The 23526-nt window shown below is 36.5% G+C and overlaps 1 protein-coding gene across 5 annotated transcripts in view; it reads left to right on the top strand.

The window, feature by feature from the left end:
- The window catches only part of CHD7 (chromodomain helicase DNA binding protein 7), a 204175-nt gene extending 190228 nt beyond the window's left edge, over positions 1-13947 (top strand). For 4 of the 5 annotated variants that reach the window (XM_039335771.1, XM_039335791.1, XM_039335763.1 and 1 more), the window contains 15 exons: positions 21-110; positions 473-576; positions 1736-1865; positions 2136-2208; positions 2522-2573; positions 3094-3322; positions 3452-3660; positions 4553-5242; positions 5993-6150; positions 7745-7972; positions 8286-8729; positions 9803-10024; positions 10399-10539; positions 11007-11111; positions 12073-13017. In XM_039335771.1, coding sequence (XP_039191705.1) covers positions 21-110; positions 473-576; positions 1736-1865; positions 2136-2208; positions 2522-2573; positions 3094-3322; positions 3452-3660; positions 4553-5242; positions 5993-6150; positions 7745-7972; positions 8286-8729; positions 9803-10024; positions 10399-10539; positions 11007-11111; positions 12073-13017 — 3820 coding nt within the window. Of the gene's footprint in view, positions 1-20; positions 111-472; positions 577-1735; positions 1866-2135; positions 2209-2521; positions 2574-3093; positions 3323-3451; positions 3661-4552; positions 5243-5992; positions 6151-7744; positions 7973-8285; positions 8730-9802; positions 10025-10398; positions 10540-11006; positions 11112-12072 lie in introns of all 5 variants that reach the window. The other variant, XM_039335786.1, reaches the window with a different exon arrangement.
- The last annotated feature ends 9579 nt before the right edge of the window (positions 13948-23526 follow it).

Below are 23526 nucleotides of genomic sequence, written 5' to 3'. Positions count from 1 at the left end.
CTCTCTATTTTCCTCTCCAGGGTCCTGCTGCGTGTCCGCATGCTGTACTATCTGAGGCAAGAAGTTATAGGGGACCAAGCTGACAAGATCTTAGAGGGTTCTGATTCAAGGTTAGTGTAAATTCAGATTTATTTGTGCTTCATGATCACGGTTTGTGTGAATATTTTTGTATGATCATAAAAAAGTTAAAGATTAAACATATCTGTTTATTCTCTTATTAAACTGCTGCATATTTTGGTTGTTAAGAAAGGATGAAGAACGGTTAATTTCATGAAGTAAACTACTTCAACAGAATATCAATGAACAATTTTAATTTATAAATCTAATGTAAAGGTTTAAAGTGGGAGAAAGTATACCATTTTCATTTTTTTTGCATACTTAATTTCTTCTTTAGTTCCAGTTATACAAGTTTGTCCTTTTGATACTTATGCCAGCATTTAAAATTATTTGGAAATGCTAACTCTTTTTTTAGTGAGATTGATATTTGGATCCCTGAACCATTTCATGCTGAAGTTCCTATGGACTGGTGGGATAAAGAGGCAGATAAATCTCTTTTAATTGGAGTGTTCAAACATGGTAAGTGATGTCATACTTTGAACAGAGCTTCTTGGTAAAGCTTTCTGTTACACCAATATTCAGTCATAATATTAACAAGTATAGTTCCAAAGAATTGTTGGCTTCTGTTCCCTTTTTTCCTTCTGCATTAAAAAAATGTATTTGAGTTGTAAATATCAGATGCTGTTTTTAAATGTTTGCAGAATATTTCAGAAGAAAACATTACTTTCTTGGCTGTAAAAAACAAAACCATATTTGTTTAAATAATAGCCAAATAGTTTTACAGTTCTCCATAAACTCTGCTTCCAACATTGTTCACTTACTAATTCTGCCAACCAGTGTCAAAGTGGACGGTGGGCTTAACCTCTGCTATTAATCTGTACAAGTGCCTTCTGGGCTTTGTTCCAAGCAATATTTCACAAATGTCAGTGCTGAAAACTCTGGGCTCCCTTGAGTGGGATGCAGCCTTGTTAACTTTGAAAGACTAGGGAAGTAGAGTTGGCATGATATAAACAGTGGACAAATCCTGATTATAATCCCAATTCTCTGGAGTTTGGTGCAGTATTCTCAGTAGCCCAGATTGTCTAAAGGAGAGAGTGATGGCTTTTAAAACCTTTCATGATTACAGCTTGGCTTGAGCCTGTACAGCAGTTAAGGAGAGTATATTGTGGAATAAATTCTAATTGAATTGTGCTGCTCTGCCTATATACAGGATTTTGTTGTGGGTTCAACTGAGGCTAGCCTAGCCTAAAAACCATGTTGGTGCCATGTACTGTTGGGATCTGCCATTTTCTATCTAGTCAATGTGGTCAGTAAAAAAAAACAGCAGTCTGAAAATTATGATGGGAGCAGTATCATTACAGACAGGCATCATCCTACATATTTTCCTAGCATAATGCTCTAATTTCATTGTGACCAGAACAACCAAAAGGAGGTAGTTTGGTTGCATGTAATGGAAGAAGGGCAACTCATAAGCACTTTTCTCTAGGTGTTCAGTATCAATATTTATCATATTTCTCTTTCTCTTCTATCACTTATTCACACATTTTTCAGGATCTTCATTGGCAGTATCATTGCTTGAAGGGATTTTTAAAATAAGGTTTTCTTAGTTTTTAAAACTATAATCTGTAAAGATTCTTGTTTATAAATATTGGTCTTTTTTATGTTTATCTGAATGCAGGTTATGAGAAGTACAATTCTATGAGAGCAGACTCTACTCTATGTTTTTTGGAACGGGTTGGCATGCCTGATGCCAAGGCCATTGCTGCTGAGCAGAGAGGGACAGATCTATTAACAGATGGTGGCGATGGGTAAGCAGGACATTATAAAAAAAATTAATAAATTTTAACTGTATTGTGTATGCTGGCCTGACTTCACCTATTGCATCATATTTGTAGATTCTCATATTTATAGGAATGTTTCAAAATAATATTTATGTTGAGGAAAATAAAAAAAATATTTTTATTGTAACAATAAATATTGCCGAGGAGGATTTCCTTTTGCTTCAAGATTCTTTGTTTTTATTTTTAAAACATTTTAAGTTATTAGCTCTGATATTTTCTGAACTTTATTTCATTCAGAGGTGATTTTGATAGAGAAGATGAAGACCCGGAATATAAACCAACCAGAATTCCATTCAAGGATGAAATTGATGTAAGAATCTATTCACATGCTAATGCAGACTCACATACATAACATACATGTATACATACATGCATACATATATACATACATACATACATACATTATTGTGAATAACATTAATATTGTGGAATCCTTGGTGCTCTTCTATTGGTTCTCTCCTATTGGTATGTTAATAATTTATAGTATACATGCTTTATAATTAGGCTATTTTGAAATAGTGTGTTTCCCATGATTGTGTGTGTTATGTGTATGTCTGTGTGTTGGAATTTACTTGTGCTTCCTTGAAACACTATTATTCATTACATTTTCTTTTTTGTCAAAGGAATTTGCAAACTCACCTTCCGACAAGGAAGAATCTCTAGAACTCCATGCAGGTAAAATTTTGGAAAACTTTGGTGATGAATGGAAGAATGGAAGAAAAAAGATGCTAATGATAAAAATGTGATCCAATGCATATTAAGGATCACTTTGTTTGTAATTGCACTATAGAATATGTGAAATGTACTAAGTGCATTTGGTGGTTTTACCTCTATTCTTTTACCTATTATTATTTTACATATAATAGCTAATATTAATTAATTACTGTAGCAGCAAAACTATTTAAGGTAGAAACTACATTTCCAAGTGTATACAAAATCATACAAAATGGATTGAATATGAACATTACTCTTTGGGCTTTGGGCAATCTGCTATTGCCGAGTATTACCATTGGAATACAGTTAAGAAAATTGATCATAATAGTAATTTAAAAGCCTTTTCATAAAATTTCCTTTAACTCTGAGGGGTTTATTATCAAAAGTATTTTTTGTTACATGTTTCTATGATGATATTTTTCAAGCTGGTATTTGTCTTTAATTATGTATACCTCTTGTCTTCCTTGATAATATTCTCCAGGCAAGCACAGTGAAAATAGTGCTGATTTTGGTCAACTCTACTGGCCAAGCACTTCAACCCTGACTACTCGCTTGCGCCGTCTCATTACTGCCTATCAACGTAGCTATAAAAGGCAACAAATGAGGCAAGAAGCACTAATGAAGACTGACCGGCGTCGACGGCGACCTCGTGAAGAAGTGAGAGCACTGGAAGCAGAAAGGGAAGCTATAATAACAGAAAAACGTCAAAAGTAAGTTTTTCCAGCTTTTTCATAGAAATGAGTATTGCCTTGCAACATAAATTACTGTCTTTAGAATACATGCTGATATTCAGCTGGACTTTTGGAAGTAGTCTGACATACTAATCTCTTTGTTTTTAGGTGGACAAGAAGAGAGGAAGCAGATTTTTATCGTGTTGTATCTACTTTTGGAGTTATTTTTGACCCTATGCAACAACAGTTTGATTGGAACCAGTTCAGAGCTTTTGCCAGACTTGATAAGAAATCTGATGAAAGTTTGGAGAAGTACTTCAGTTGTTTTGTAGCTATGTGCAGGCGAGTGTGTCGAATGCCAGCCAAACCAGATGAAGGCAAGCCCATTGTTTTCCATAATACTAAAACATATTTTAGATATTTTGTTTAAAGAAGGATCTATGTTTATTTTCCCTTTTACACTTTCCTTTTTTCCAGTTGTTGTGAACACACATGCTATAATTTTGCAGCTGTAGAATTCTAATTAAATAAAATTAGATCACATATTAAAGCAAATGGAAATAAAAACTGCCTTCAGACTTCAGGTATTGAAGGTGGAGCTTATTATAGGCCTCCTTGCTCCTACTAGACTTTTAGCAATCAAATGAATGGATGCATTCCTCCGTAGAACAGTTGTGACTAATAATAGTCTCTTTAGGAGTGCTGCTTCCTTCTCTGAACTATCACATAGACCCAGGGATTATCTATTTATTTACTGTTTTGGGGAGCTTGAGGCAGAAACGATATCATCCCTCTTCCAGGTTTTCCCCACAATATTCCTGTAAGATAGTTTGGGCTAAAAGAATGTATCTGATATAAAGCCACTCACTACTAAGAATGGACTTGAACCTCTCCAGTGCTGGTCCAACATTTTGACCCCTATGCTACACTATATTTCAGTAAAAGATAAAAATGATAATACCTAGCAGCTGCTTCTAACACTTCAGCAACTGAGCTGGGGCCTTCAAGATCCCAGGCCAAATTTGAAACAATTAAGAGCAATTGAGATTTTCTGCATTTGCAGAGAAGAACTATAAGTACATTTGCTTCAGTTTGGGGGCAGGGTTGCTGATTGGGCTTATTTTAATTTGGGAATTATTTGAAACCCAATAATAACTTACATTATACAACTTAAAAAAACTTCTTAAAATCAAATAGCATAGAACATTGTGTGATGTGTAGTAGTTTTAAAATTTTCCTAATTTCTTTGTACTCATTTTTTCCTTATAGAACCTCCTGATCTTTCTACTGTAATTGAGCCTATCACTGAAGAACGTGCTTCTCGAACTTTGTATCGTATAGAACTTTTGAGGAAAGTCCGAGAGCAGGTTCTCCATCACCCACTATTGGCAGAGAGGCTAAAATTGTGTCAGCCAAGTTTGGATTTACCAGAATGGTGGGAGTGTGGCAAACATGATAAAGATTTATTGATTGGAGCTGCTAAACATGGAGTCAGCAGGACAGATTATCACATTCTAAATGATCCTGAACTTTCTTTTCTTGATTCTCATAAAAATTTTGCTCAAAATAGAGGTGGTAGTAATCTAACTACCATATCTCTATTAAACCCACTGGGGGTTTGCTGTGGTCAGTCAATGTCTATTATCCCAACCTCACTAGTACAAGATGAAAAACCTACAGAACAAGCTGAGGTTAAACTGGAAGGAGCTGAAAAAGTACCAGCCAAAGAAAAGTCTGGCAATGAGGAGGAGGAGGAGGAGGCAGGAGATGTTGCAGTAAAAAGTGATAAGGAAGAAGCTGAGGCTGAAGTTGAGGCTGTTCCTGTTAAATGTGAAATAAAAGATACCGAACTGAGTACAGAAGTTGATCCTAAATCAATTTCTGAAAAAGGTTCGGAAGATGATGAAGAAGAAAAACTTGATGATGATGACAAGTCAGAAGAATCTTCACAACCTGAAGGTAATATGAGTTAAGAATTATATTGACTATACTTGCTAGACTAGATCTTAGCAGTTCTTTTAGTAGACTTAAGAGTCTCAAGTCTGACCTTACTCAAATTTTTTAAAGTGCAGAACTAGGAATTCAAGACTTTAGTATTTTTCTTTTCAGTAAACCTTTTCACATTCACAAGGAATTTCTACATCTGTTTACAAATCCTTATGTGTTGTATAGGCACTTGCCAAGACTGTTTGACCTCATTATTGCTTTCTGAAAACTGATCATAGGCTTAATCATCAACACTGCTGTGCTGTTGTAAAGAAAGATCAGTAGTAATGGACAAGAGAGCTTGAGAACACAGTTTGATAGCTACTATTTTATTTGGTTCTAACAAGTAAAGGATACCATGTAAATGTTTTAGAAGTAGCACTGTCATCTGTGTTATTTCTTTGAACTGCAATAAAATAGAATATAAAAGAACAAAATTATATAATCCAAGTAAATCAGAAAGCATCCTAAGAATTATTGTGATTTTACCAAATAAAATACCATAAATTTATAAATTTCACTAACAAATTATAATTTTCCCAACATAATTTTTGTTACTTCTATGTTCACCTCAGAAATAAAATATTTGACCATTGTGATGTACAAAAAAATCCCAGTACTTAGTCTAATCCATACTTCAATGATCATATAAAAATTTATTATATTATAAATAACTGTCCTACTTTGGGGAGCTAATTTTTGGTGATTGTTATTTCTCAACAGGAATGATTTCTCGGGGTAAGAATTTTGATGAAGAAAGCAATGCATCCCTGAGCACTGCAAGGGATGAAACGCGTGATGGATTTTATATGGAAGATGGAGACCCATCAGTAGCCCAGCTGCTTCATGAAAGAACATTTGCTTTTTCTTTTTGGCCTAAGGTTTGTTCAATATATAACATGATTCTTAGCATTTGATTTCTGAAAGTTATCAGCCCTATATTGCTTAATAGTGTACATCAATTCTGTAAAGCTATAGAGCAGATTCTCTTCAGGAAGGTTGAGAGGCACTCAAGAAGAATATGAAGTGTTTAGAGGTTTGGCTATCAGCAGATAAACATACCTGATTTTTTCAACTGGAGAGGATTCTATTAGAGATATTCTAGCTTTTCTGCATAATAGTAGAACAGGAAAATAAAGTCAAATTTCAGACTCAGACTTCCTTTTCTGTTTCCTGCTACTTAAAGGATATGTTCTAGGCCTGCTATTCAGAAACCAACAAAATAAATAGTATGGTATTCCTAAATGTTGTAGATGGATCTTAAAAAGGATTAATAGACAAAGAATATTTCATAGCTTTCATTTTTTAAAAAATACCCCTAAAATTCAGAATAGATAAAGCTCTCATTGTTAAATTGTATGAGCTTCATATACATCTCAGTTTCTGATTTCATTGGGTGCTAGAGAAAAATAAAGTAGTAAAAATCTTAAGCTTCCTAATCACCATAACGGGGCCATCTGGATTAGGGGAAAATAACCTTGCTATAATAGGCTTATTCCTGGGGAAAACAAGCAGCTGGTTACAGTTGCTGAAATCTGCTGGCAGGTTTTATTCTATTTTGTAATTTAGTGAAGATTGATCCTATCTGGTTATCAATCAATAATTTCCAAATATTGATAATTATTTTGGGCAAGTATTTGTGATTCAGGATATTGTTAGTGTGTTTCCAGAGAAAGTGGCTTAAAATTAATCTATTGCTAGTTTACAATAAACTTCAAAAATAATACAATACAAATGTACAAATAACACTAGCAATAATCAACAGCACAAGAAAACATAATCTTTACAGCATTCAGATTTTAAAAGCAAATATTATTGGCCAAGTAGTTTAACTTTCTTAACAAGAAAAATCAGGATGACATTATATGAAGTATAATCTTAAAAGTTCCAAAAATATGCAATTAAGTTTCAAAGTATTCTCTATGCAGCAGTGCATGTTTTGTATTTCTCTTTATTCTGAGTATACGGTAATTAAATTGTTTCAGTATACATGCTTGAGTGGAATTTGGAAGTAATAATGGGTGTGGAATGAGAACTGACATTTATGGGATGTTCCTAGATTGGTACCCTTTTCACAAAGTTGAACTTTATTAATAGTGACACTAATAAAGAACCACTTCCTAGGACAGAATTACAGATGGTGTTGTCTCTGACCTACCTAAGACAAAGTTGCTGAGGGTAAAGATTATATTATTCATTGTGTAGTAATTACATTATTACTTGTCAATTCGGCTTGAGTTTTAAAATGTCTTAAGTAATAGCAAATACTCAGGAAAAAATACTTCACATCCAACAGTTTGTTTTTTTTATTACTAACAGCAAAAATGTTTGTTCATTTATGTGCGTTCAGTATAATTTCAGGGTAATTGGGAATACTTTTCTGATGCAGAATTTTAATTATAATTACTTTGGATCTAAAATTAGTAAATCTGTTAAACCATGCAATAATGCAGATTTTGTATTTCCCTTTTGCAGGATCGAGTAATGATCAACCGATTAGACAGCATCTGTGAAGCAGTGCTGAAGGGAAAGTGGCCAGTAAATAAACGCCAGATGTTTGATTTCCAAGGGCTTATACCAGGGTATACACCAGCAGCTGTGGACAGCCCTCTACAGAAAAGAAGCTTTGCTGAACTCTCCATGGTTGGTCAGGCCAGCATCAGTGGCAGTGAAGATGTCTCCGTATCGCCTCAGTTATCTAAGGCATGTTTTGTTTAACAAAAGGGCCAAAATAGCAGCAGAAAACACATGTGCAAGAAATTCCACTTTTGCCAGAAAAAATAAACAAAAATAAATAATATTTAGATTGACAATAGTTTTTATGATACATTTTTCATTAGACAAAAACACTATTAACTTAGCTAATATTAGTCAGGCCAAAAAATATTGATTGGGACAGTGCCATCATATTATGCTTTTCCCATTTTTCAAAAATGCACTAACAATTGAACACACTTCTTTTAAGAAAGCAATGGTAAGTCCTTGCTCATAATGATATATGTTAATTTTTCATTAGGAAGATGTACTCAATTTATCAGTTCCACGTCAGCGGAGGAGGCGGAGGAGGAAGATTGAAATTGAGGCTGAAAGGGCAGCCAAGAGGAGAAATTTAATGGAAATGGTTGCCCAATTGCGAGAATCACAGATTGTCTCTGAAAATGGGCAAGAAAAAATTGTAGACTTATCAAAAGCCTCAAGGGAGGCAACAAGTTCTACCTCAACTTTTTCAGCTGTTCCTTCAAAGTTTCTGTTACCTACTGTTTCAACACCAGTGTCTGATGCCTTTAAAACTCAAATGGAGCTGCTACAAGCAGGCCTTTCTCGTACACCCACAAGACATCTGCTAAATGGTTCCTTAATTGATGTCGAGCCACCCATGAAAAGGAGAAGAGGAAGAAGGAAAAACGTAGAAGGTCTTGATCTTTTATTTATAAGCGGCAAGCAAGCATCTTTGACAGCAGTAAGAAGATATTTCCATTACATTATTTTTTTTAAAAAAAAATACAGCTTAATTATGATAAAACATAGGGGCCAACCTGTGACCCCATGCAACTCCCTAGCTATTCCCAGAATATCTCAGAATAGATAAGATAAAATATTTAATTTATTCCTGGAGTATTTAAGAGCTGATTTTTCATATTTGGAGAAATTTAAAGATACATGTCTCTTCGTAATTCTCATCAAAATGCAAAAAAGGTGAAAACATTCTGGCACCAGCTACTCTAAAAATATCACCATTCATTTTTCCTGAAGCCCTTGAAAACCCTTGTTTGTTTTATTTTTTTTATTGTCACCCACTAGGAAATTGCCCATTCCTAATATGGGGGCAGGGGTAATAAATATAAGAAATAAATCTGGAAAACCTTGTAGAAGTCTTGTATCTTAAATATTAATCAGTTGATTACAACAAGTTTTTATGGATCATAGTCTATTTCATCAGATGAGTCACAGAAGATTTATTTGCAAAAGTCTAAAGTGGCTGCCCATTTGGAATATTTTACTTAAAACAATCTTTATTGAACACACAGGTCTGTTTAGAATATAAATTGAAAGTTGTCTGCAGCCAGATGTTTTGTTTGTAAAGGTGCCCATTTATCCATTTAAAATAGAAGACCATGAAACTGTTTACAGAACATTTTGGTAACTTAGTATTACAATACTAGTTATACCCATCATGACCTAAAAATTCCAGATATGCCCACCAGCTCAAATAAAAGTTGTCTATCCTTACTATATAGCCATCTGTGTCTACTTTAAACCACAAAGATACCAGAATGATTGCCTTTATGTATTTTTGTCATATGTGGCATCACAACATGTTTTTCACTTGCCTTTCCTCACCTTGTCCATAGAACTGTACAGTATGTATAAGCAATGGTAAGAGAGTTACGAACAGTTATATATACTTAACAAGATTGAGACATTATTAACCATGTCTAAAAGGCTAACAGCACTCCCCATTTAATGTGTTGAATTCACTCCTCTTGAATTAGCATTATGTTGAAAGTTAATGGAATTTTGAACTTTCTGCAGGAAGATGGAGAAGTGACCAAAGTGTTTGATGAAGAAATGGAACTTCCTCCAGCAAGAAACATTCCATCTCCTGGGCAACTGGATCCTGATACTCATATTTCTGTCATTAATATGGAAGATGGGACCAGACTAGTGGGAGAAGATGCACCTAAAAACAAGGATTTAGTTGAATGGCTTAAATTGCATCCAGTGTATACTGTTGATATGCCAAGTTATGTACCAGTAAGTGAATACTCTCCTTTTATTATTTTACCATTTTATTTATATGTGACAGAATTCCTAAGATATTTTTTTTAAAAAAAAAAAAACACTTTACAATAAGTAAAGTAAGCAAAACAGTTGTAAATATTGAAAGTGTTCGATTATTTTTGTGGTCTCTGGCCTATTTGAAAAGCTTAAGCTTGAATGCTTGTTTTGGAACTCTGTTTATGGTAAGCATTTGCAAATATTTTTAAAATATTAGTGCTAAGTATGTAATAGTATCAGTGTTGCTGTTAATGTTGCTGTTAATGTTTCAGTGATAAAATATATTGTACCTTTTAAATATAAATTAAGCATTCATGTCTAGGAAATAATTGTTCTTTTTCTTTCTTTAGAAGAGTGCAGATGTGCTGTTTTCTCCATTTCAGAAACCGAAGCAAAAACGGCACAGATGTCGAAATCCTAATAAATTGGATATTAACACCTTAACTGGAGAAGAGAGGGTTCCTGTTGTAAATAAACGGAATGGGAAGAAGGTAATGCATTGACTGATCTCCTCTATGACTATCTATTGTTTCATTTAATCTTCAAGTAGATACTTTTATATTACTTTTCTATAAAACGGCATCCCTCAGTCACCTCAAACATTCTGTATCATTTTGTTTGAAGTATCAGTATTGAATCAAAGATCTCCTTCACTGGAGATTTTCTGGAGGAAGCTGGGTAGCTTCTAGTTTGAGTTGTTATTTCTCTTAGTTTTTCACGTCATGGAATAGGAGGAATTTTGATTCTATTATCATTTTTGAATTTTAAATTGCAATATTCTTTGACATGTTTTTGACAATTTTTTGTACTTTTATAGTTTATTAATAATGATTAATAAGCCATTTGATGTTCAGATTATCAGTGGCAGTATAAATAAATAATAGACTAATTTTGTTAAACTGCATACATTATGAAATATAGATCTTTTCTTTAATTAAAATTTAATATATGTTATTAGATGGGTGGTGCTATGGCTCCACCAATGAAGGACTTGCCAAGATGGCTGGAAGAAAATCCAGAATTTGCTGTTGCTCCAGATTGGACTGACATTGTTAAACAATCTGTAAGTAATAGGGTTTTTTTAAAAAAAATAATAGTCAGGTTTATTTATTTTTTTATTCAATCTAATTCATTTTGGTGCTATCCAACTCCAGAATTACTTTAGGCCTCTCACAATATTAAAATATTGTAGCATAGTTTAAATGAGGGAACCCAGATTGTACCTAATCTGTCAGCTTTTACCAACTGTGCAAAAATTGCAGGAGACAGGCAGTTCCTGAAATAAGTAGGCTCCATGCCTTTAAAGTGAGAACCAGCACTTTGAAATGCACCCAAAAGTATATTGGTAAACAGTACATCTTGTTAAACAGGTCAGCATACCACTGCTTAGATTGCTGCATTGTTGACCAATTGCAGCTTCTGAATGGTTTTCAAGGTGAGCTCCATGGACTTGTTGGCAAGGATATGTGGGACAATTGAGGACTTTCCAATCAAGAAAGCATAAGTATCTATGCTTCATGTAACTTTACCATCTCTTTTTTTTTCCTGTGACTTATTCATTGGTAAGCCTATTCACAGGTGAAAACTCAGTATAATATTTGGATCCCATGTAGTTCCCTCAGTTATGCTGTTGATATTGAGCAATGTCATATTTTGGAGAAAAAGAAAATCAGAAGGCATATATAATGCTTCTGAAATGCTTCACACATCTATTTTGCCTCTTCATATCCCCCAGTTGAAAAGAATCAGATTGAAAATTTCAGTCATGCTCTTTGGATATTACCTCTTGTTCTACAATTTTTGTTAGAATTGTGTTCCTTGGATTTAATCTGATATTACAAACCTAGTTTATATTAGAGTTAACTTTTATAATTCATGGATTTAAGATCAAAGGGTGATAAATAAGATGGATAAATAGACCCCTTTATTATATACAATTGTGAATCATAAGATCAGCATCTAGACATTATTAAAAATGAAAGCATAATTGTATGCTTCTGCTTTTTTTTTCTCCCATCATCTAGGGTTTTGTTCCAGAATCCATGTTTGACCGTCTTCTCACAGGTCCCGTGGTGCGGGAAGAGGGTGCAAGCAGAAGAGGGAGAAGGCCAAAAAGTGAAATTGCCAAAGCAGCTGCAGCAGCTGCTGCTGTAGCTTCAACATCGGGAATTAACCCACTGATAATGAACAGTCTGTTCGCTGGAATGGATCTTGCAAGCCTTCAGAATTTACAAAACCTACAATCTCTCCAACTTGCAGGTCTCATGGGCTTCCCTCCAGGACTAGCGACAGCTGCTGCCGCTGGTGGAGGTAATTCTAAAAATCCAGCTGCTATGCTGCCTCTGATGTTGCCAGGTATGGCAGGGTTGCCCAATATGTTTGGACTAAGTGGATTGTTGAATAACCCAATAACAGCTGCTTCTGGAAACACCAGTATGGCTTCCAGTCAAGGAGAAAATGAAGATGGCACTTCAAAAGTAGAAGAAAAGGAGAATGAGAATGAAGAGGAGAACAAAGACTCTGAGAAAAGCATAGACGTTGTTTCAGCTACTGACTCTGCAAATGGATCTGTTGGTGCAACTGCTGCTGTGGCCTCTGCTACCACCACAAGCAACACTGGATTGCCTGCCAACCCTCTAACCTTCAATCCTTTCCTTCTGTCAACGATGGCTCCTGGTCTGTTTTACCCTTCTATGTTTCTACCTCCGGGATTGGGAGGATTGACACTACCTGGTTTCCCAGCATTAGCGGGACTTCAGAATGCAGTGGGCTCCAGTGAAGTGAAGGTTACTGATAAAACTGAAGAAGCTGCCTTTAAAGATGAAGAAAATCTAGAGGGCAGTGATGCAGAGGAGAGCCTTGATAAAACTGCAGATTCCTCTGCTTTAGAAGATGAAATAGCACAGGGTGAAGAATTAGACTCACTTGATGGGGGGGATGAAATAGAAAACAATGAAAATGATGAATAAGCAGTACAAGTTACTGTTCAAGTGTTTTAAACTTTTGACAAGTGGTAGTCCTACTGTTTACACTCACAGTTAATGTCCATACTTAGTTTTATAAGCTGTTCTGTAACATAGTGTAGCAAACAAAAAGTCATGTTATACAGATGAGTCAAAAGGTATCTTGGTCATTAAGTATTGTGCAGTGCATTATTTATTATCCCTAGAAGAGATGAAATGGAGAGATGACCTTATCTTTTTAAGGAAGTTGATATAATGCTCTGCTTTTTTTCCTTTTGGTACCATTGGTATTATAAAGCAGCAATTTGTAATAGAGTGGCACTAAATAGAAGGAAGTGCTGCTGAAAGGAAGTATGAAGTTATATATTTAATTATTAATTTTTAATTTTTTGCTGTGAAGGTCAAGATAAATTTTAACATGCATATCATTCTTCTATATCATTTTGACTGTATGGAAGTTCACTCGTGCACATATGTGCACATGCACACTCACACATATATACACACATTCTCTGACAATCTCCATGATAGTGTGAATGTCTCTGTCTTGAGACACAGCAATAATAAGGCAGCTGTTGAATGTGAAGAGTACCTTTTGGAAATTACCCATTGAAAAGGTTCTTGCAGGATAAAACTACAGTTAAATCGTCTCGTGATTTTGTAATGCACTGGTAAAACAATTTTTTTTAAAAATCAGGTACCTTTTTAAATTAAAGGACTTTGTTACTTTAGCCACAAAGCTAAACAGATTACCTCAACTCTAAAGTAGCCTTGAAGTTTACAGACATGACTTTGTAAATGTATTTGTTTTTCTTTTTTTGGTGATGTCTTTTTATTCCCCCCACCCCCCACCTTGGAAATTGCTATCATGTAAGATAAGATGTAAATTGCTGCCAACTGTAGTAATGATGCTTTTAATAAAAGTGACTCATGATATCTAAGGTGTAATTCCTAGAATATAGTGATCACAACTGATTCATTCTCAACAGAAACAAATATATCACAGCAGTCTTCCCCCTGTATCTTTCTTTACCAGCTTTTCTATCTCCAAATATACTAAATTAGTAGTCCGGGAAAAGACAAGGAAAAAAGCCTGAATGATACTCATATTGTTCAATCCTTACTGAAGCTTCAGAAAAATGCACAAAGAACTGTCTTACGCCCTCAACATATTTTCAAATGTGTTCTGTGTGTGATAATGTGGTACATTAAAGAACAAAAGGGTAAAGAAAAATGAGGCTTTGATAGGCATGATATCTAGGTCATTTACCCTTGGTTAATGGGTAGAAAAACACAATACTGTAGTTTGAGGAAGGAACATAAAGGCACTGTGGTGGGCTGTAGATTAATGTCTGTGATGCTAGAAAGCCCTGTCAAACATCCTACAGGAAACTAAAACTGACCCACTTTATAGAACACCTAAGCTGCTTCTGAAATGCTGCTGGTTTGTACCTTTTTATGACCTTGGATAATGTAGCTTTTGAGAGTTATGCTTTCACAGTGCTGTCACCAAAATGAGCATATAGCAACCCTGCCATGAAGTTAAAGAGGTAGGCATTTCACTTTGGAAAGAAGAAAGAGAATTCACAAAGATGCTCGGTTCCATTTAGATTAATCCATTAGACTACTTGAGAATATTATAACAATTATCAGGGGAACAAAAAATAGTTATTTAAGCTACCTGTATATTTCTCTAATTCTGTAGTAGTTGCTAATAAAGTTTAATGAGAGTATTTTGTAAAATACCCAGTTCAGTTGGGAATTGAGTGTAGAGAGTGAAAGGCTTGCCATAAACAATGAAAACAGAATAATGAACAGCTTAGTAACTAAATATTATAAGACTGAAAGATATGCATTGCTTGAATTAGTAAAGATCAAAATGTCATGTTACCTCCATTTTAATAGATCAGAGTAGCTAACAGAGGTCAGGATTTTTTTTTCTTTGTACATGTTATTGCACATTTGACTATATGTTATTCTTTCCTGTCAAACTCACATACAATGTCTGTTCTAAAAATCTAAAAACCCATAGAGGGGCCATCAATCTGATCGGGAGTGGCATACCTTGTATCTATTCATATCTGCCTGCTAAATTTTCACTAATGGCTCGTTTTCAAGAAACTATGGAGTTTGTGGTAAAAGTAACACCATAAAATACTATTTGTCTTTGCATAATTTAAAACATTCTGTTTTATCCTGGCAGAAAATAATGAAGGTTAATGATATCCCTGGGGAAAGGAGTTTTAATTGTCAAGAGCAAAGGCAATTAAAAAAATAAGGGCACATGCACTATCTGCCTACAGAATGCTTTATTTCTGGCTTCTGTGGGTCCATTTCTAAACTGTACAACTTCTCCTAACAATGCCCTAAGTTGTGAGTACAAAATAGGTCTTTGCCTATTTTATTAATAAATAGTAATCTCACATCTGTGAAGATTTTTTCATGTGGCAAGTACAAGAAGGCTATCCTTTCTATTAGAAAATCAATAAGCCTATATGGTCCATGTTTAATGAAAATAATGTTTTAGTTCCATTGCAAAAAGATTTCATATAGAAAATTATGATATATATTTTTGAATATATGCATAATTTTCTATTTTTCCTTCTTGGATATGTGCAAGGAGGAGCGGTCTGGACATCAGTTTCCTTACAGTGCTGTCAGCTAGCATGCAGGATCATAAATCACTTGCATAGACCAATACCAAATAGGTATATAGAAGGTAAACACCAAAAGTGCCTTACATACTGCTGTGCGTACATTTGTATGGCAGGAGAGAGAAGCAATACTATTGAGTGCCCCAGAACATCCTTTTACACACACATCACCTCCAAATGTGATGCCAATAATTTATAAAGTTACCTTATAGATATTCTTTGAAATCTAAGCAAAGGACGAGGGAAAAGCAAAGCAAGGGAGGATTGGAATGATATAGACAATAGGTACTATTCTATCCTTCTGTGGGTGTCTAAATGGCTCAATTCTATCTGCTTTTAATAAAAACTGGCCAGTGAATGAATGGATCCTTAGCAGGAGTGTAGGAATTTTGAGATAAGAGGAGCAAATTATTAGTTTTTCTAGCTTTGCATTATTTCTTAAGTTTATTTAGCAGCTGAAGCAACATCTTGTGGCAGAAAGATTTAATTATGAAAAAAGGCTTTTTTAGAATTGCTGATTGAAGTTTGATATGCAGTTTTGGCATGGAACAACCAGAAAATGAAAAGAAATCCATCCCTGTAGAATAATTAAACTTAACAATATATGTCCAATACTTAATTAATAAAATTGTAGTGCCTAATTTGCCAATTCACTCTAAATGATTTCCAGATTGGGATCATTTTGTTTAAAAGAAGTTATGCAACCAAAATGAATTAGCTATCAATATGGAGGTACAAGTATGATTTGCATAGATTATTACAGTACTTGCAATATCATTACAAATTTGGTTTCAGCGATATCAGTGTACTACTCATGCTCAAAGCTTATGTATAAGAATTTGGAGAGAAGTATTTTTTTAAATAAAGGAAGAATATTGGTATATATGCAGTATATATGATGGTGCTGTCTGTGTAGCTGTCACCTGTCAGCGGTTCATGCTTTACAAAATCATATTTTTGCATTGAATATAGGGATGGGGATATACATGTATGAAAATATTCATCTTTTCTCTTAGTACTTACTTTTGTGTATATTACACATACTAAGGAAGAAAATACCAAATTATTTTGGCTAATTCTCTTCTGATACCTTTTTTCCCTAAAAAATAAGGAGGCTAGAATTTGGATAGGAACAGTTTAAATTATTTAATCAATTGCTTTTTTTTCTTATGAAAATCACCCTACTGATCAATTAACAGGTTACAGAATGTGCTCACAAATGAAATGTATCATTATGAAGATTTCTTTCTGTACTATATTAACATAATTTAGAAATACTGGTAGTGGCCTCTGTTTTTATTCAAACAGTGAGATTTATTATTTTAGAAAATGCAAAGAATTGCTGAAGCTTAGCTATGATTCTGCATGTAATTATTAAAATGGTTTAACTGAATCAGGAACAAGATTACTGCCCAGCATTCTTTGCATCTCTCAATCATAAATTGAAACCCAAATAAATGCATGGTTGTTTTAGTAGCATGTCCCACTGGCTGCATTCCACAAAGTACACCTAACCTGTTACTGATTAGCTTCATTTTGGAATTTGTAGAATACATTGAACCATAAATTAACTAAATGAGTTTGGATACACGTGCTAAGCCACAAAAAGCCTAAGCCATCTGAGTATTAGTGAAGCTTGTTGAATTATGCAAATCTATCTATTTGTTCTTCCTTACCTGATTAAGTAAGTTGTGTAAACATGGCCAATTAAATTAAATAATTTTATTCTTAGTTTAGTTTCACAACTGTAAAGGAACCCAGAGTTTTGCTATCACCCAAAGTAATATAATGGATTTTTCATTTTCTTGACTGCAAAGTTGCAGATTTAAGGCAATAGAACTCCCTAGCTCTTGTTCTCCTGAATCTACTTTTTGTTTTTGTCTTTTCTGCATTTTTTTATTTTATTTTTGGAGGGGTGGGTATGGGGATTGGAGCACAGAAGAAACCTTGTAAAACTTGCCAGATGGTGCTACTGATAAAAAGTGGCTTTACTATTACTAAACAGTTAATGCATAACAAGGGTCACAATGTGAAAAAGAAAATTTAAGAATCTTTGCTCCAAAATGAATCGTTTTCTGATCCCAGAAACAAAAAGCACACTCAGCTTTATTGATGTAGTGATGTGTTTGTGTTAGTGGCCGCTTGAGCTGAACACCAATTTACAGTGTGACCTTCAATGAACCAGCATTTTTCTTAAAGGCTGCCTGGAGAGCCATGACAGATTACATCAGCCTAATTCATTTCCAGATACGTTCAGCTCTTTTAGACAAAGAAGAAGCCATGCACTACCTCCAAAGCTTTAAATGGTAAATTCACAACTGGACTTTCTGATGTAATTGCCATTATTTCTCTCAGTTGATCAGTCCTCAACATTCTTCAAGAAAGCTGGCCATCTGCCAGTTATGTATGGAGAATGAGACTTCAGACAAGATGAATGCAGAGGTCGAATGCCTTATGTTTATACACAAGTGTGCTGGCATACATTACGTTTATGTTTAAAATGTATGTTTTGGCATTCATAACTATTTTTGAAAAGCTTAAAATGAATTTAGAATCTGCAAAATATGCCATTTTAATTATATATAAAATATTTTAAATTGTAAAATAAAAGATATGCAGCATATAAACAATGAAAACAAAGGCATGGGCCAGGAATGGAGAATTCTAAACATTCAGATGCTTAGACAAATGAAATAGTTTTCATCTGGTGCCTGAAAAATTACAAAGCAGATGCCAGTTATGCCTCCCTTGGAGGTCATCCTTGTAAAGGCTGCTTTCTGGCAGCTATCTGCTGGACCTCAGCATGATGGAAACCTGCAGTAGGGGATCTGAAGATAACCTTACAGCCTATGTAAGGTATTTTCTCACAGATTGATTCAAAGTAGTGATGTTCTTCCATTCTCAGCTAACTGATAACATGTTTGCCTACTTTGATTCAAAACTGCTGTTTTCTTGCTTGATATCGCCTGAGCTTCTTAAAGTAGATGATCTCCATCACTTCATTCCATTTTAGCAACAGTACCAGCTCCAATTGCTGGCTGAGCCGGGCCCACACCTTCCATCCAGGGGCCAGTTGCTGCTCTGGGCTGACAGGCTGCTTTGTTCTCTACTTGACAGTTCTGATTTTTTAAATAATCTTGCTGTTGACCCAACAATGGCCCCTTAAGTCAATGAACTATCCTCAACCCTGGAAACTCATATTCCATTACATGTAATATTCCATGTTACATCACCCAATGAGAGTCCTTTCGGTTTTTGATCATATTGGATGAAGCATGCTCTCTTTGCTTTCCCATCCTCTGGCCACAGTCCAACAAAATCCCCTTTCCCTTTCTTTTTCAAACATCTTTGAATTGCAAGGGACAACCATTATCAGTTCTTCAGTGTTATAAAGTTTCCATGGACCAAATGAAAAAGGAAAAATAATGTTTTCCCTGTTGCTTTGATTTAATAATCAAAGTATTACTTATTGTAGCATTAGAGCTGTGGTGGCGTAGTAGTTAGAATGCACTACTGCAGACTACATCTGCTGACTGCCGGCTGCCAGAAGTTTGAGACTCACTGGCTCAAGGTTCTCTCAGCTTTCCATCCTTCCTAGGTTGGTAAAATGAGGACCCAGATTGTTGGGGGCAGGATGCTGACTCTGTAAACCACTTAGAGAGGATTGTAAAACACTGTGAAGTGGTATATAAGTCTAACTGTTATTGCTATTAGATTACAATAGTATCATATAGAGGAAAACGAAAAAAAGAAAAAAGTGAAGGACTGCTTTAATGTCAGTCCTTCACTTTTTGTATGTGTAAAGGCGTCTATGTGTGCATACATTTGGAAAAACAAAGAAAAGAAACACAGGGGATAGCGATGAGGGAACAATCCCTAAAGGAAAATCAGATACTCATACATCACCATCTAGAAAGGATTACCTTCCCAGCATGGATAGAAAGGGCAGGAAGCAATGAGCAACCAATCAGGTCTTGTGCTACCACAGTTAAACCAAATACCAGCCCAGCTGCATTGCCAATGTCCTGCAATCCAGACTGGATTTTTTTTGTTTGTTTGTTTGTTTAGGCAGCATCTGGGAGCAGCACAAGAGACAAGCAGCTGCAGTGAGAAATTCTTTCTGGCAGAACAATATATGTAGCAGATTTCCTGATGAACTGGAGGGATAAAGAAGTCCGGTTTCTCATAGTAATGGGGCATTTCCTGCTTAAAACAATGATCATTCACATCTAATTATGAACTTGAAGGCTTGGCAAAATGTTCAATAACAATTTCTGTAGACTTGTGAGGTTTCCTTGATATTCTAAAACAGGAGGGTAGATAAACCTATAACTGCAGGCTGCCTCCAGCACCTCTTCTGCCACCTTGACAGACCAGAAGCCCAAAGAAGAGTTGTCTCAGCAGATTATTTGTCATCTACAAGTGTGAGGACTGTAATAGCCACTATATAGAAGGACTATTAGACTGATCACAGACCATAATAAAGATATTTTATTTGATCTTAAAAAGTCAGAAGACATAGTAAAAACATAATTTTGAAACAACAGACTTAATTATGGTGTTGACTGTGAAACTGAGAGCATCCTAAAGCAATTAAATCTAAAACACTAGGAAATTCTGGAAGCTTGGCACGCAAACAAATCAGCATCAACAAGCAAATGGAGATAAGCAACACTTACACATTCAAGAGACAATCAAAAGGCTAAAAAGGAACAAAAAGACCTGAAACTTCTTCACCAGCAATCAACCTCCAGATAAACAGGGATTAATACTAAGATTAACAACAAATAGTCTAGCACAGTGATGGCAAACCTTTTAGAGACCGAGTGCCCAAACTGCAACACAAAACCCACTTATGCATCGTCGGGTGCCGGGTGGATGTGGCCCATTGGCTGGGTGTGGCCCATTGGGTGGGTGTGGCTGCAGTGGTAACGGCAGACGGGGTGGGACTAAAAAGTTCAATCAATCAATTCCAACTTTGCAAGATCTTTTTTTTCCGCGAGAAGTTGAAATTGACTGATTGATTGAACCTTTTTTTTTGCACATGGCGGCAGAGGCCTAAAGCGAAAAGGTTTTATAAAACCCAGCTGAAGGCCTAGGACAGGGGCGACAGCGCACATGCCCACAGAGAGGCTCTGAGTGCCACCTCTGGCACCCGTGCCATAGGTTTGCCACCACTGGTCTAGCAGTAAAAAACAACCTGATCAAGGAATTTTCAAGGAGAAAATAATGTCTCCAGCAACACTGGCTATAAACAGCCCTATAAAAGCTCACTCTTTTCTAGTTCTAAAGATATTGCCTAGTTGGGTAATAAAAAGTGTGCAAGAAAACAAGCAAACTCAGATAATACTAAGGTGTAGGAGAAAACAATAAATCATGCCTGTACTTTACCAAGAAAGTGAGCCAGGTAGACAAGGTAATATGATTGACAAACTAATGCCAGGTTGCTAAAAAAGAGCACTTGACTTTTCAGAGTAGAAAAGGTTTTTAAGATGGAGCTACATTAAAGCCTCTGGACCTCTAGTTGTTAATATTGCTATGCAGAGGAAGAAAACCCAAATCTGCAAAGAAAGAATTTTGGTGGGAACATACAGCATAAGAAGCATGAACAAAGGAAAGATCAATACAGTGAAAAAGGAAGATGTCAGTTACCCATTGACATCTTAGGCATCAGTGAATTAAAGTGTACTAGAATTGGAAACTCTCAGTCAGAAGATCATAATGTTTACTACAGAGGACACAAAAAACAAAGAAGAAATAACACTGCTTTCATTGTCAGGAAGGATGCTACAAACATAGTCCTTAGGTACAATATGGTCAGTGATTAATGAACATCAAGTAGACTTTTTATGGATAACTTTTTAATATTATAAGTGTAGCATTACCCCTCAAGGGCCGCCAAAGCCCAGGCCTTCCTAGCCCTCCCTGTTTAGTCTCGCTCACAGCTGCGCTCTCAAACATTGGCAACAATGTCCTTTGGGTGGGAGCTCACGCGGAGTGACAGGGGTTCACAAGAACAAAGATGACCCGCCCCAACCATGTCAGTACTTAGCAGCCCCAGGCAGTCATGGCAATAATAGTCAGTAGTTTATAGTGGCCGTTTAGGATGCAAAAGGGGTGGGGAAGTCCTCCAGCTCCAGGCAGCAACAGGGAATGCGAACGAGAGCTGTCGACACTCTGCAGCCACAGCTCACCACAGAGGCACACTCCCACCGGTAGTAGTAAGAAAAGTTCGGATGGCCACTGGTCTCTGGAACCACAGCGTCCAGCCTCTCCTTTCCTTCTGTCGATGCTCGTAGTTCCAGGTCTTTCTATGGCAAGTCCCCTTCCCTCGCTTCCTTTATTGTTAAAATCTGAATCTAACACTTCAGCAAACTTTCTCTCTGCCCACTCTCTCTCTTCCCTCCACTCAGGATATCTCCCCCCCCTGTGAAGGAAGCAATAAAACTCCACTTTCTCTCTCTCTCTTTCCTTCCCTCTCCTTTAGAGAGAGGGAATCAGCTAAAACCCTCAAACTCCTCTTCGGCTTCACCTGGTCTCTCCCTGTCTACAGCAACAACCACCCCCATCCCCTTTCTCCTCTTCCTTTTCTCTTCTTCTGCCCGATCCTGCTCGCCATGCCCAAACCGACTGCAGCCATCAGAGCCTCCATCTCCTTCCCTACAGCCAGGCTCCCACAAAGCCTCTCAGCCAGCTCCGCTACACACTCCCCCCACCTAAGAAGTTTCTTTCGTCCCTCAAAGAATAACGGATTCTCTAGTAAGCATCTATATCATCCGGGAACAAGTCAACCCTCATTTCATGGTAGGCATCACCCTTTCTGTACTATGACCCAGGGCATCATATGTTAACCTCTTTATCAGTTGTATCATCTGCTTTGGCCTCTATGCTTTAGGCTCAGCAATATCATGGGCGCCATCCTCTTGTGGCTCCCCACCCCTGAGGCACCGGGACTGATGGCTCCTCCTTTAATTCTGGTAATCGTGGGACATGTAAAGTAACCAGTTCCATGTCTACCAGCTCCTCTAACTCTACAACCCCTTCTGTCCCCCAGACTGATGTACTATCTCAAGTCCCTGAGGGGTCCTCTCCCCTTCACAAACTTTAAATATAGATTCAGAAACATCAGGCCCAAATTGTTCTGGCTCTACCTCAGTACCCACAATGGGGGATGTGATCCCAGTATCCCCCGATGACCACAAGCACCCTATATACTCTCTTCTCCTTCAGAGTCTTCCATTTCCCTTCCTGCAGACAAATCGGGTTTCACCCTGGTTCCTAACCTTCTTCCTACGGTGCGGGGCTCAGTCACAGTGGCTGACTGGTTGACTCATATTGCCTCATTCAAGGGCAATAAATGATTTTGATGCCACACTTTCAAAGGCCCTGAACTCCCCTCTGGTCGTATCTGATACACTGGTAGTCCCGCAGCTTCTCATCAACTACACACATCTGGGAACCCCACCGATCTGCCAATTTATGCTTCCTGGAGGGGCCCAAATTCCTTAATAAAACCTGATCATCAGACTGCAAATCCTGAACTCTCACGTTCAGGTCATAATTCCTCTTATTCTGCTGTTTTTGAGCCCCTGCAGCCACTGAGGCCTTTTTGTAAGCCCCCTTCAGATTCTTCCTCAATCTATCTATATAATTACGATGTGCCCTGACTGAGGTCTCATCCAACAAGGTGCCAAAGACTATGTCTACAGGCAGGACGGCTTCCTTACCAAACATCAACTGATACGGGGAATACCCAGTGGCTTCATTCATCGTGCTATTATATGCATGCACAACGGTAGAAATATGTTGCATCCAATGTTGTTTCTGTACTTCAGTACGTGTCCCCAACATATCCAAAAGG

Source organism: Crotalus tigris, unplaced genomic scaffold, assembly GCF_016545835.1.
Source record: "Crotalus tigris isolate CLP2741 ecotype Arizona unplaced genomic scaffold, ASM1654583v1 scf7180000017546.9332058, whole genome shotgun sequence".
Taxonomy (NCBI): domain Eukaryota; kingdom Metazoa; phylum Chordata; class Lepidosauria; order Squamata; family Viperidae; genus Crotalus; species Crotalus tigris.
Note: the sequence above shows the minus strand (reverse complement) of the source record. Positions and strands in the feature narration are given on the sequence as shown.